At 45.2% G+C, this 13,183-nt stretch overlaps 1 protein-coding gene across 1 annotated transcript in view; it reads right to left on the bottom strand.

Moving 5' to 3' along the window:
* Positions 1 to 13,183, bottom strand: part of LOC311244123 (uncharacterized protein) — a gene marked incomplete at its 5' end in the record, with an annotated part of 47,493 nt that overhangs the window by 7,579 nt on the left and 26,731 nt on the right. The window contains 3 exons of the mRNA XM_084333533.1: positions 9,808 to 9,969; positions 10,146 to 10,307; positions 10,731 to 11,176. Of these exons, the coding sequence (XP_084189659.1) occupies positions 9,808 to 9,969; positions 10,146 to 10,307; positions 10,731 to 11,176 (770 nt within the window). The remainder of the gene's footprint in view (positions 1 to 9,807; positions 9,970 to 10,145; positions 10,308 to 10,730; positions 11,177 to 13,183) is intronic.

Here is a 13,183-nt window from a genome sequence, read left to right as displayed (position 1 = left end):
AATTGTTAAGGGAATGCAGACTGTTGTAGCTTGGACTGGGGTCCTTATAACAATAACTTGACAACACATGGTAGCTGAAGCTATTTGGGACACGGAGCTCTGTCCCAAACACACACACTGTTGTCACCGGAAGGGCACGCAGATGGTATCTACTGCACATGGGCGTTTTCGCAACAACGGCTCCGTGCAGACTACACGCTGTTGACGGCGCGTATTTTAGCGTTTCTCCAAAACGCAAACACAATTTAGCGTTTCAGCCGTATCCACAAAAAAACGCCAAAAAACGCATTTCTGTGTAATAGGGACATGAAACGTATTCAAAAACGTATAAAAAAACGCCAGGAATACACTAGTCTAACCATGGCCTACAGTGTGGGGATGGTGGTGCGCGGTGAATTACTCATCTGAGCAGGGAGGTCAAAGGTCATGTTTGCACCGAGGGATGGCTTTCTGGGCTATTCTGTTATTTTCTCCTCTGATTAAAAAGTAATTGGAGCCAACGTCATGGTCATAAACCTGTCACAAACAAGGCTTCGACAGAGAGTGTCGTCTTTTCTGCTATGTATTTACTGCACGTCATCGCGATCTGAGTCCCTGTCAAAACAAAACAATAACAACAAGTGGTTTTGTCGGAGTGGAGAGTGGGTGTGCGTTTCATTCTTCTCCTCTTTGAGGGAAACTATCCTCCCATCCCAGCCGACCGCGTCAGATCAGAATCCTCTTCCCGCCTCGCGTCTCTCTACGCTGAAAAGTCACGATACTTTATTTGTGTGATAAAAAGTAGTCGGAAAAAGAGAATGTCTAAAAATGGAAGCCGGATAATTACTATGGTTACATTTTTATGTGGCCAATGAGCAAATAGGCCAATTAGAACGCGTGTAGCGGTCGCTGCTCCTGTGGCCGCGACTCCACTGTGAATGATTACGCTTTTATGTCTTCCTCCTGTGAAGAGAGAGGAGTAATGGAGGCTCTGGCAGAATAAATGGCTTCAGTATGTGAGCGCTGTTTATTCCCCTACTGGCTGCCGGCTCCCTGTCTGCTGTTTGTTTCATCCCCTGATACCTTCACGCACGCACTCACACACGCACGCACACACACACACAGACACACACACACACACACACACACACACACACACACACACACACACACACACACACACACACACACACACACACACTGAGGCAGCTTGGCAGCCTGCCAAAGTCTTACATAATCCGTCCCTGCGCTCTTTATTCTGGCCACTTTAACAACATGTGCTGCACAGTAGAGCGAGCGCGAGCACACACACACACACACACACACACACACACACACACACACACACACACACACACACACACACACACGCACACACACACATACACACACACACAGAGCCATCTTTCCATGCATTGTGGGGACATTCCATAGACTTATATTCATTCCCTAACCTAACCTTAACCTTTAGTCCTTTACCTAAGCCTGACCCTGACCCTTATCTTAACCTTTACCTAACCCTGACCCTTATCTTAACCTTTACCTAACCCTGACCCTTATCTTAACCTTTACCTTTACCTAACCCTGACCCTTATCTTAACCTTTACCTAAGCCTAACCCTGACCCTTATCTTAACCTTTACCTAAACCTAACCATAACCCTTATCTTAACCTTTACCTAACCCGTATCTTAACCTTTACCTAAGCCTAACCATAACCCTTATCTTAACTTTTACCTAAGCCTAACCCTGACCCTTATCTTAACCTTTACCTAACCCTTATCTTAACCTTTACCTAAGCCTAACCCTGACCCTTATCTTAACCTTTACCTAAGCCTAACCCTGACCCTTATCTTAACCTTTACCTAACCCTGACCCTTATCTTAACCTTTACCTAAGCCTAACCCTGACCCTTATCTTAACCTTTACCTAAGCCTAACCCTGACCCTTATCTTAACCTTTACCTAAACCTAACCATAACCCTTATCTTAACCTTTACCTAACCCGTATCTTAACCTTTACCTAAGCCTAACCATAACCCTTATCTTAACTTTTACCTAAGCCTAACCCTGACCCTTATCTTAACCTTTACCTAACCCTTATCTTAACCTTTACCTAAACCTAACCCTGACCCTTATCTTAACCTTTACCTAAGCCTAACCCTGACCCTTATCTTAACCTTTACCTTTACCTAACCCTGACCCTTATCTTAACCTTTACCTAAGCCTAACCCTGACCCTTATCTTAACCTTTACCTAAACCTAACCATAACCCTTATCTTAACCTTTACCTAAGCCTAACCCTGACCCTTATCTTAACCTTTACCTAAGCCTAACCCTGACCCTTATCTTAACCTTTACCTAAGCCTAACCCTGACCCTTATCTTAACCTTTACCTAACCCTTATCTTAACCTTTACCTAAACCTAACCATAACCCTTATCTTAACCTTTACCTAACCCTTATCTTAACCTTTACCTAAGCCTAACCATAACCCTTATCTTAACTTTTACCTAAGCCTAACCCTGACCCTTATCTTAACCTTTACCTAACCCTTATCTTAACCTTTACCTAAGCCTAACCATAACCCTTATCTTAACCTTTACCTAAGCCTAACCATGACCCTTATCTTAACTTTTACCTAAGCCTAACCCTGACCATTATCTTAACCTTTACCTAACCCTTATCTTAACCTTTACCTAAGCCTAACCATAACCCTTATCTTAACTTTTACCTAAGCCTAACCCTGACCCTTATCTTAACCTTTACCTAAGCCTAACCATAACCCTTATCTTAACTTTTACCTAAGCCTAACCCTGACCCTTATCTTAACCTTTACCTAAGCCTAACCCTGACCCTTATCTTAACCTTTACCTAAGCCTAACCATGACCCCTAACCCTAAAATAGCTCCTTCACACTGTGGGGACCAGGGCCAACGTCCCCACAATAGTAGGAAAACAAGGACACAAATCCACAGTATGAAGGATTTACACCATAAAAGTCTAGGTGGACAACTGAGCAACAACCTTAACCCTGTGGTGGAGCAGCTCAGAGGTCTGTAATGACAGAAACAAGTATGGAGGTGGTGTTTGTATGTACAATCATAAGGACACCAAATTCATTAACCGTACTGACCTACATCATGAGACAATTGAAACCGTATGGGTGGAAATTCTATTTGAAAGGGCTAAATCTGTTCTAGTCGGCACAATCTACAGACCGCCAGATCAAACTGGCTTTTATGATACTCTGGATGGGTGCTTAGCTGGAGCTGAGGATGCTGAAAAGATTCTTATTGGGGATTGGAACACGGATATGCAACAAAAAGATGCAACCGTCTTCAAATCCTTCAGTAGGTTTTGTGATCTGCACGGCCTCAGCCAGCTGATCACCCAACCCACACGTATATGTGAATCAACTCAGACTACCATTGACCTCATCCTGACCTCTGACAAGTCCAAGATCTCCAATAAAGGGGTTATAGCATGCGGGTTAAGTGATCATTATATGATATTCTGTACCCGCAAAAAGCTAAAACATAAGGCCGGCTGTCACAAAACAGTCACATCTAGAGACCTAAAAACCTACTCTAGCGAGGCCTTTAACCAAGAACTGGAGAGTCTGGACTGGTCAGATGAGCTCAATGGTACACTGGTAGAAGAAACATGGCTTGGTTTCAAAACCAAATTTACAACAACACTAAACGACATGGCCCCCCTAAGAACCACCAGGGTAAAAAATCGCGCTGAGCCGTGGATGCACTCCGAAATATTGGTCGCTATGAAAACCACAGAGACAAAAAATGCTCTGAGTTTCGTAAAAGTCAGTCAAAGCTTACAAAAAGCACGAGCAGTGAACTCCAAGACCACGTGACTGAACTCAAACTGGAAAGAAACAGACTAAGAAACGTGATCAAAACGGCAAAAAAAGAACTTCATCAATGACAAAACTGAGGAAAACAAAAACAAACCATGTGAACTTTGGAAATTACTCAACAATTAACTAGGCTGCAGTAAAAAACTTAAAACCAGATTCTAAAACATAAACATAAAGACGGACAACACGCTCATCACAGACAAGCTAGATGTAGCCAATTACTTAAACATTTTCTTCACAAACACAGCCACAACACTGGTAAACAAACTACCCTCCCACTCAGGGCATTATGGGGTAGAACACATAGTAGCATACTACAAAAACCTAGGGGTCCGCAAAGACGACTTCAAACTGGAAATGGTAACAACAGATGAGGTACTCAAAAAACTGAGCGCCCTCCAACCTAACAAAGCCACTGGCCATGACAACATCCCCTCCAAATTCCTCAGAGACTCAGCAGCCGCCATCACCCCAGTCATCACACACATAATAAACCTCTCCATAAAACAGGGACACGTCCCCAAGGACTTCAAAATTGCGAGAGTGACCCCTCTGCACAAAAAGGGCAGTAAATTAGACCCAGGCAACTACCGCCCTGTTTCTATTCTTACCTCCATCTCGAAAGTCATGGAAAAAATTGTCTACGAACAGATTGAAAAGTACCTAGCGGAAAAAAATCTAATCTACGAATTCCAATCTGGCTTCAGAACATCCCACTCCACTGACACATGCCTTCTCTATTTGAACGACCACATCAAACAAGAGGTGGACGCGGGCAAATACTGTGTCATGGTCATGCTGGACCTACAAAAAGCCTTCGACACTGCCAATCACTCCATTCTGATTGACAAGCTAAAAGCAATGGGTTTTGATAGTCTATCAGTGAGATGGATGCAATCCTACCTGGAGGGGAGAGAACAGATGGTGGCGGTAAACGGTACCCTATCCCCCCCCTCACAGTGAGCTGTGGTGTTCCACAAAGAAGCATACTAGGACCGCTACTGTTCCTAATTTATGCAAATGACATGTCGTCAGCTTGTGACTGCAACTTGTTCTTGTTCGCGGACGAGTCAGCCCTGCTGGTCTCTGACAAGAACAAGTTACAGGTTGAAAAAACCCTCAGCTCGGAACTAGGCAAAATCTGCATATGGCTCGCTGATAACAAACTATCATTACACATGGGCAAAACAGAGTCCATTCTCTTCGGTCAAATAACAAACTCAGCAAGACCGACGGCTTCTCAGTTACAGTGGGTGACAATATTGTCACAAGGAAAGAAGATATTACCTACCTGGGTTCCATCCTAGAGGCAAATCTTTCCTGTGACAAAATGGCATCCAATGTAATAAAAAAAGTCAACCAACGAACTCGATTCTTGTACCGGATCTCCTCACTGGTAAACAAGAATACCCTGAAGACTCTAGCAGGAGCACTCATTCAAGGGTACTACGACTATGCTTGCACCTCATGGTACCAAAGCACCTCAAAGGCGCTAAAAACAAAATTACAAACATCTCAAAACAAACTGGTCAGACTACTGCTTGACCTTACTCCTAGAACCCACCTCACCCCTGCCCACTTTGACAACCTAGGATGGCTTAGAGTAGACGACAGAGTACAGCAACTTGCAATGGGCCTGGTCTACAAGATACACTACACGACCAAGGTACCCATGTACATGACAAAATACTTCCCAAAGGTCAGTGAATACCACGATCACAACACCAGAGGGAGCTCCACAAATCATGTTAAACCCAGATTCGGCTCAAACAAGGGACTAAACACGTTTCGCAATTATGCCACATCAATGTGGAACGCCCTACCCAAAGCTGTAAAGGAATGTGAATCACTACCCACTTTCAAAAACACTCTCAAAAAACACCTAAGGGAGACTGCAACCCGAAACTGGGCCCTGTAAATGTCCGAACACAACCCCCTCCAATGTACAGTAAATTACCAAGTATGGTCTTGTCAATAATCCAATGTACAGTGTTGTTTGTACAGTTGTACAGTGTCCCCCACCCACCCCTCCTACCCAACCCCCCCCCCCCCCCCTACCCAACCCCCCCCCCCCCCCACTCCTAACCAACCCCCCCCCCCCACTCCTAACCAACCCCCCCCCCCCCACCCACCCAACCACCTCCAATGTACAGTCCCCCCCCACCCCCTCCTACCTAATCCAATGTACAGTTTCCACGCCTAATGTACATACTCTTTTCTTTCTGGACTCTTTTTGTATCACAAACAGTACTGTAATTGCAAATCTGGTATGTCATAAATGTATAGATGGAGCAGTACTGTCTATCTGTATGTCATGTATGTCATATATGTTACGATGAATTGAAAATGGGGGACCCTGATGTAAACAAGACGAAAGTCTTTCTCTGGTCTGCATCCCCTTAACAATTGTATGTATTGAGCTGTACTGTACTGTACCCATTCTGCAATCTGTTAATAAAGTTTTCATTCATTCATTCATTCATTCATTCATTCATTCATTTTCACCTCACCCCTGCCCACTTTGACAACCTAGGATGGCTTAGAGAGTAAACGACAGAGTACAGCAACTTGCAATGGGCCTGGTCTACAAGATACACTACATGACCAAGGTACCCATGTACATGTCAAAATACTTCCCAAAGGTCAGTGAATACCACAATCACAACACCAGAGGGAGCTCCACAAATCATGTTAAACCCAGATTCGGCTCATTTAGCAATTATGCCACATCAATGTGGAACGCCCTACCCAAAGCTGTAAAGGAATGTGAATCACTACCCACTTTCAAAAGCACTCTCAAAGAACACCTACGGGAGACTGCAATTCGAAACTGGCCCCTGTAAATGTCCTAACCCAACCCCCTCCAATGTACAGTAAATGACCAAGTATGGTTGTCAATATTCCAATGTACAGTTTTGCTTGTACAGTTGTACAGTGTTCCCCCCCACCCCTCCTGCCCAACCCCCCACCCCCCCCCCCCACCCCACCTACCCAACCTCCCCCAATGTACAGTTTTTACGTCAAATGTATATACTCTTTTCTGGACTATTTTTGTATCACAAACAGTACTGTATTTGCAAATCTGGTATGTCATAAATGTATATAGATGTAGAAGTACTGTCTATCTTCTACATCTGTCTATGTCCTGATGAATTGAAAATGTAAACAAGACGAAAGTCTTTCTCTGGTCTGCATCCCCTTAACAATTGTGTGTATTGAGCTGTACTGTATTGTACCCATTCTGCAATCTGTTAATAAAGTTTTCAATCAATCAATCAATCAATGCTGTCTCTAACCCCTTCCTGACATAGAGCGACACAAGCGAGCGTGATTGCAAAAGTGATTCAAATGTATTCGTTTCAATCAGACTATCCTGACCTGCCGCGAGCGACAGCGAACTGAGCGGCAATGTCGTTCCCCCCTCAAATATTTGCTCGCTGTGTCTCTAGTTGAGCGATTACGCGGCCGAGTCCCGCCCCTAAACACTTTTTATTGGTCGAGAATCGCAGGCTGCTTTTGCCCCCTGTACACACACACACAGACACACTCGGACATGCGCTGCGTCATATCAGGACAGTGTCGCGCGCGATTTCGTCTCCAGTTCGCTCGCTGCCTGTCAGGAACCGGTGTTACACTGCAGGGCACACACACACACACACACACACACACACACACACACACACACACACACACACACACACACACACACACACACACACACACACACACACACACACACACACACACACACACACACACACACACACACACACACACACACACACACACACACACACGCACCACAAGCACACACACACAAACACACACACAGATACACAGATACACCCACACACACACACACACACACACACAGACAGACACAAACCACAAGCACACACACACAAACACATACACACACCACAAACACACACCCCCACCCTACACACACACCCCCAACCACACACACACACACACACACACACACACACACACACACACACACACAGACAGACAGACACACACCACAAGCACATACACAAACACCACAAACACACACACAGAGATACACACACACACAAACACACACCCAAACACACACGCACACATACAGACACACACACACACACACCACAAGCATACACACAAACACACACACAAACACACAAACACACACACATATATATACACACACAGATACACACACACACACAAACACACCCCCACCCTACACACACACACCCCCAAACACACACACACACCCCCAAACACACACACACCACAGACACACACACACAACACACATACACACACACAACACACGTACACACAGACACACACACACAACACACGTACACACACACACACACACACAACACACGTACACACAGACACACACACAACACACGTACACACGCACACACACACACACACACACACACACACACACACACACACACACACACACACACACACACACACACACACACACACACACACACACACACACACACACACACACACACACACACACACACACACACACACACACACACACACACACACACAGTCTAAAACAACAGGTACTGGTGCCAGCAGGCCCACAGGAAAGGTTGATCATCATCCGATGATTGTCCCTGAGTTTCCCTCATTGGGTTCCAGCCCAGATGCTGTTCACACACCTCCCTGCTGGATGAACACCTACCGCTGCAGCACGTGCTTTGAAAGGAGATATATACCGGTATCTTAAATTGAGTAAGGCTGCTGATACATTTTGTTTGTCAGTCCTGATTTTCTGTCTCAACTGGAGATTTCTTCTGTACATGGGGCATACATACATTCCATAAACAAGAAAACGATAAGCTGTAATGTCAGTGATAATCAGAGTTGAGATCAAATGTAATGCAATAATACCAGTGGACTGTGATCATGATTACCAGCTCTAAACAGTAAACAGGTCCATCATGTGCAGCGTTAGGCGACAGTGCCCTCTGGTGGTGATAATACAGAACGACATTTTTATTTTCTGATGGCTGGACTCTAGTCTAGACTAGAGAACCTTTTGCTGTCTGAAAGTTTGATGACGTGGTGCATGCCATTTGTTTTCACGGAAGTCTCCAGGGTGCCTAAATATTAAAGGCAACCAACTTGTGTCTAGCCACGCCCAACTTGCGTCTAGCCACGCCCCTGCGGCGACAGCCGCTCCGCTCTGCCGCGGAGCTCTGTCGCGGCAGCATTATGTAGCAGTAATCCCCCCTTTTTTTTTTACCATCGAGAACTAGCTCAACTGGTAGCGCCGCCTTGCTGTGTATCCTGCGGTCCGTTGGTGACAAGTTCGATTCCCTTCAATTTTTTATTTTTTATTTTTGAACATGCATTCTTTCGCCGGTTAAGTTTAGGCATGTTAACTTTAAGCATTGTTTCGGAGTTGGTTAAGGTTAAGGTTAGGCATTGTTTCGGAGTTGGTTAAGGTTAGAAGGGTTAAGTTTAGGCGCTGTTAAGGAGCTGGTTAAGGTTAGAGTTTGTCTTAGAGAATGGCAATAGACAGCCTATTTCCGCGCTGCAGCTCTCTCGCGCTGCCGCGGTCACATGGGCGTAGTGGCCAATCAGAGAAACGCTAAACACAAGTTGGTTGCCTAAAATATTCACGCCTTCAGGGTCTGTGCTTTCATCCAGAATATAAGATGATATAATATAAGAATACAATATTTTTTTTTATAAAAAAAAAGCACTCAAGTTCAACACTGTTTGACGAACATTGTCACTCAGCTGCCAGAGTTGTACCCTTCCTGCTGACCTGTTGTACAGAACTTGTAAGTCACTTTGGATAAAAGCGTTCAGCTAAATGAGTAAATGTAAATGTAATGAAAGAAAAAATGTCTCGTCTGATCAATATAATGATCTTGACATAGACATAGAGGATAGTGATTGTTCATATTCATTCTAGATCTCCTCTACCTTGGGAAAAGAATGCAGGTGAAATGGCTCAACAGGTTTCCGTGGTAACTCCTGACTGCGGGGGAGTGGAGGGGGCGGGGCGGAGGGTGAATCGCTGACACTTGATTGGCTATCTGACTGGCTGTCGCCACCATTACTCTCCTTCCTGTTGGCCGTGTCAACCTGTGGAGAGTGACCCACGCAGACATTTTAGGTGACATTCTGAGAACTCAACTTCAACCAAGACATCCAAATGACCAAAAGAAACAAAACTCTCAAACACTGTTGGACTCTCATGCTGGTTGAGAATAATAATAATAATAATAATAATAATAAATAATAATATTGCTCCCAGTCACCTTCCTAACTTTCCGTATGGACGCATACTCTGCTGGGATGGGGTCATGGGTGGACTGGGAGGACAGGGGGGACCTGCTGACCCCGTTGACCCCATTCCCTCTTCCCCTCGAGGACCCACTTACAGCCCCGTGGCCGTTCCCCCTGCCGTTCCCTCTGCCACCCTGTGGGACACACACACACACAAGCACACACACACACACACACACACACACACACACACACACACACACACACACACACACACACACACACACACACACACACACACACACACACACACACACACACACACACACACACACACACACACACACACACACATAGTTTAGTTTATTTATAGCTTATCTAGTTTATAGTTATAGTTTATATTTATAGTTATAGCTTATAATCATAGTTTGTATAGATAGTATAATGTTCACAAATCTACTACGGTTGAGGAGCCGGGAAAAACAAGCATCTCACGTTTTTCTGAATGTATGTACATTTAAAAAAGCTGTGACAATAAAATAATCCGAATCTGAATCTGTATGCAGAGGCACGCACACACGCACGCACACACACACACACACACACACAGTACGTACGTTCCCAGGCCCGTTCCCATTACGGCCCCCATTGGCCTGTGTGGGGGGGCTCTGGGCGGCTGCCCTGACGGTGGCCGGGGTGTTGGCTGAGGTCGGCGGGGGGGCGGGGGGCATCTTGGGGTCGGCATCGCCCTCTCTCACCCCCACACTCTCGTACAAGCCGTCGTCCAGGCAGTGGGTGGGGGTGGGGTTGCTCCGCACGCCCACCTCGGTGTAGGGGTGGTCTCTGCACTCGGCCCCGCCCCCGCCCACACCCACACCCACGGCCACGGCCATGCCCACGCCTCCTCCCGCCCCCTCCTCCCCTCCTGCGTCCTGGCCAGGCCCCTGGGGGCTGGTGGGGATCTGGGGCAGCTGGCGTGTGTGAGAGGGCCTCAGGTCCGACTGGGAGCGGCGGCTGTGGAGGAGCAGGAGGTCCATACTGGCCGGACGGTTCTTAGAAACACCTGGAGAGGAGAAGATAACAGAAATCTGACCATCCTCCCCAAATACAAGGCTGTGGTGGAGAGGGTGAAACCTACCACCAATCAAATCCATGTGTGGTCCGAAAGATCCAAAGATGAACTCAGAGACCGTTTTGAGGAGACTAATTGGGACATATTATTTCAATCCTGCCAGGATCCTGATGAACTCACAGACACTATCACGTCATATATGACTTTATGTGAGGCTATTGTGACTGAAACTAAAACTGAAAATCTTCCCAAACAACAAGTCCTGGGTATCAAAAAAGCTGAAAAGCTGTCTTAATGAAAGTAAAATGGCATTCTGCACTGGTAATGTGGAATTGCTGTGTGAAAAAAAAAGGAAAGAGCTAAGGAGGGGATCCTTAAGGCCAAAATGTATTTAAAAAATAAAACAGAGGATAAATTCTCAACAGGTAATATAAGACAGGCATGGGAAGGTCTGAACACACCTAATGGGCCGGCAGACCCAGTAAAAAAAAGAAAAGCAACCGTCCTGTAAATAACAGTGTTGCCTTTGTTAATGAGTTGAACAACCATTACTGTAGATTTAACACTGTGGATGACAGTAATGAATGTGATGAGATACAGTATGCTGCAATCTCCCTGCAGGAGCAGCAATAGTCATCAGAGAGGAGGATGTTGCTGTAAGTCTTTCTAAACTTAAGCCAAACAAGGCCACTGGCCCCGACGCTCTGAAAGCCTGTCTGCGCAAAGACTGTGCTTTTCAATTAAAGGGAGTATTCGCCAAGCTGTTCCAGTCCCTCCTAGACATGGGTACAGTGACAAAATCATGGACATTCTCAATAATTAAGCCCTTGCCGAAAAAGCCAGGTGCAAGTACACCAAATGATTTTCAGCCTACATCGCAATAACCTCCAATCTGTGTAAAACTATGGAGAGAGTCCTGGCCAATGACTTGTCCACCACTGTGGCCAGTATGTTAGATACACTGCAGTTTGCGTACAGGAGCAAGAGAGGAAGATGCCGTGCTGCTGACTCTGCTTAACACAGTAACTAAACATCTCACACAGCCTAAAAGATATGCTAGGATTTTATTTGTGGATTTTAGCTCTGCGTTCAATTCAATGAAGGTACATATCCTCCTGAAAATGCTAGGGTTCCCACAGACATTGCAAAATGCAATTCAATGACTTTCAGGTACTTTTCCAAGCACAATTTCTTATTTTAAAAAGGATCCAATTAACGTTTTGTGTGTGTGTGTGTGGGGGGGGGGGGGGGGGGTCAGATCCAATATGTAGGCTATGGCTTAAAACCAATTTCCGACAATAATTAGTTACACTTTAGATTAAAAAAATGTCATTTCTTGATTCAGAACAATTTTATCATGGATGAACAAAACTTTTAATGCGAATGGTTGATTTGAATTCCAAGGACTTTTTAAACACATTGTTAAAAAAAATTCTGTTTTCAAGGAATTCCAGGCCTTGACTTATTTTGGTAAAAAAAAAGGACCTTGTGCGAACCCTGGCGAGCTGATCTCGGTGTCAACAAGGGTCTAATTATCTGGATCAGAGATGTTCTCTCTTGCCGCCCACAGAGGGTCTCTGTCAGTGGGAGCGTTTCAGATATGCTCACTGTTGCCCACAAGCTTCTGTCTCTCCCCCCTTTTTATTTTCTCTTTTTACTAATGAATTTATGATTAAAGAGAAACATTTTTGTTTGATCAAGTACGCTGACGGCATGGCCCTAGTTGGGCTCCTGCAGGGAAAAGACCTCCCTGGTGAAGCTGCCTACCTGGCCCCAGGAGTGCCTGTACTCCCGCGCGTGCATGCGCATACATGTTCCCTCGCGTGCGCACAGAACAGATGATTATTATGCATAAATAGTAGGAAACATGTTTGTATAGGAAATTACTAGTTTTAGTTTAGTTTTTGTAAATATTGCCTTGAAATAGAGAAGCTGAAAAAGGTAGCAGGATGTAGCCATTCAATATATAAAGAAATGATATTGTCAACAGATATGGTT

The sequence above is a fragment of the Notolepis coatsorum genome (genome assembly GCF_963971535.1).
Source record: "Notolepis coatsorum genome assembly, chromosome: 17".
Taxonomy (NCBI): Eukaryota; Metazoa; Chordata; class Actinopteri; order Aulopiformes; family Paralepididae; genus Notolepis; species Notolepis coatsorum.
Note: the sequence above shows the minus strand (reverse complement) of the source record. Positions and strands in the feature narration are given on the sequence as shown.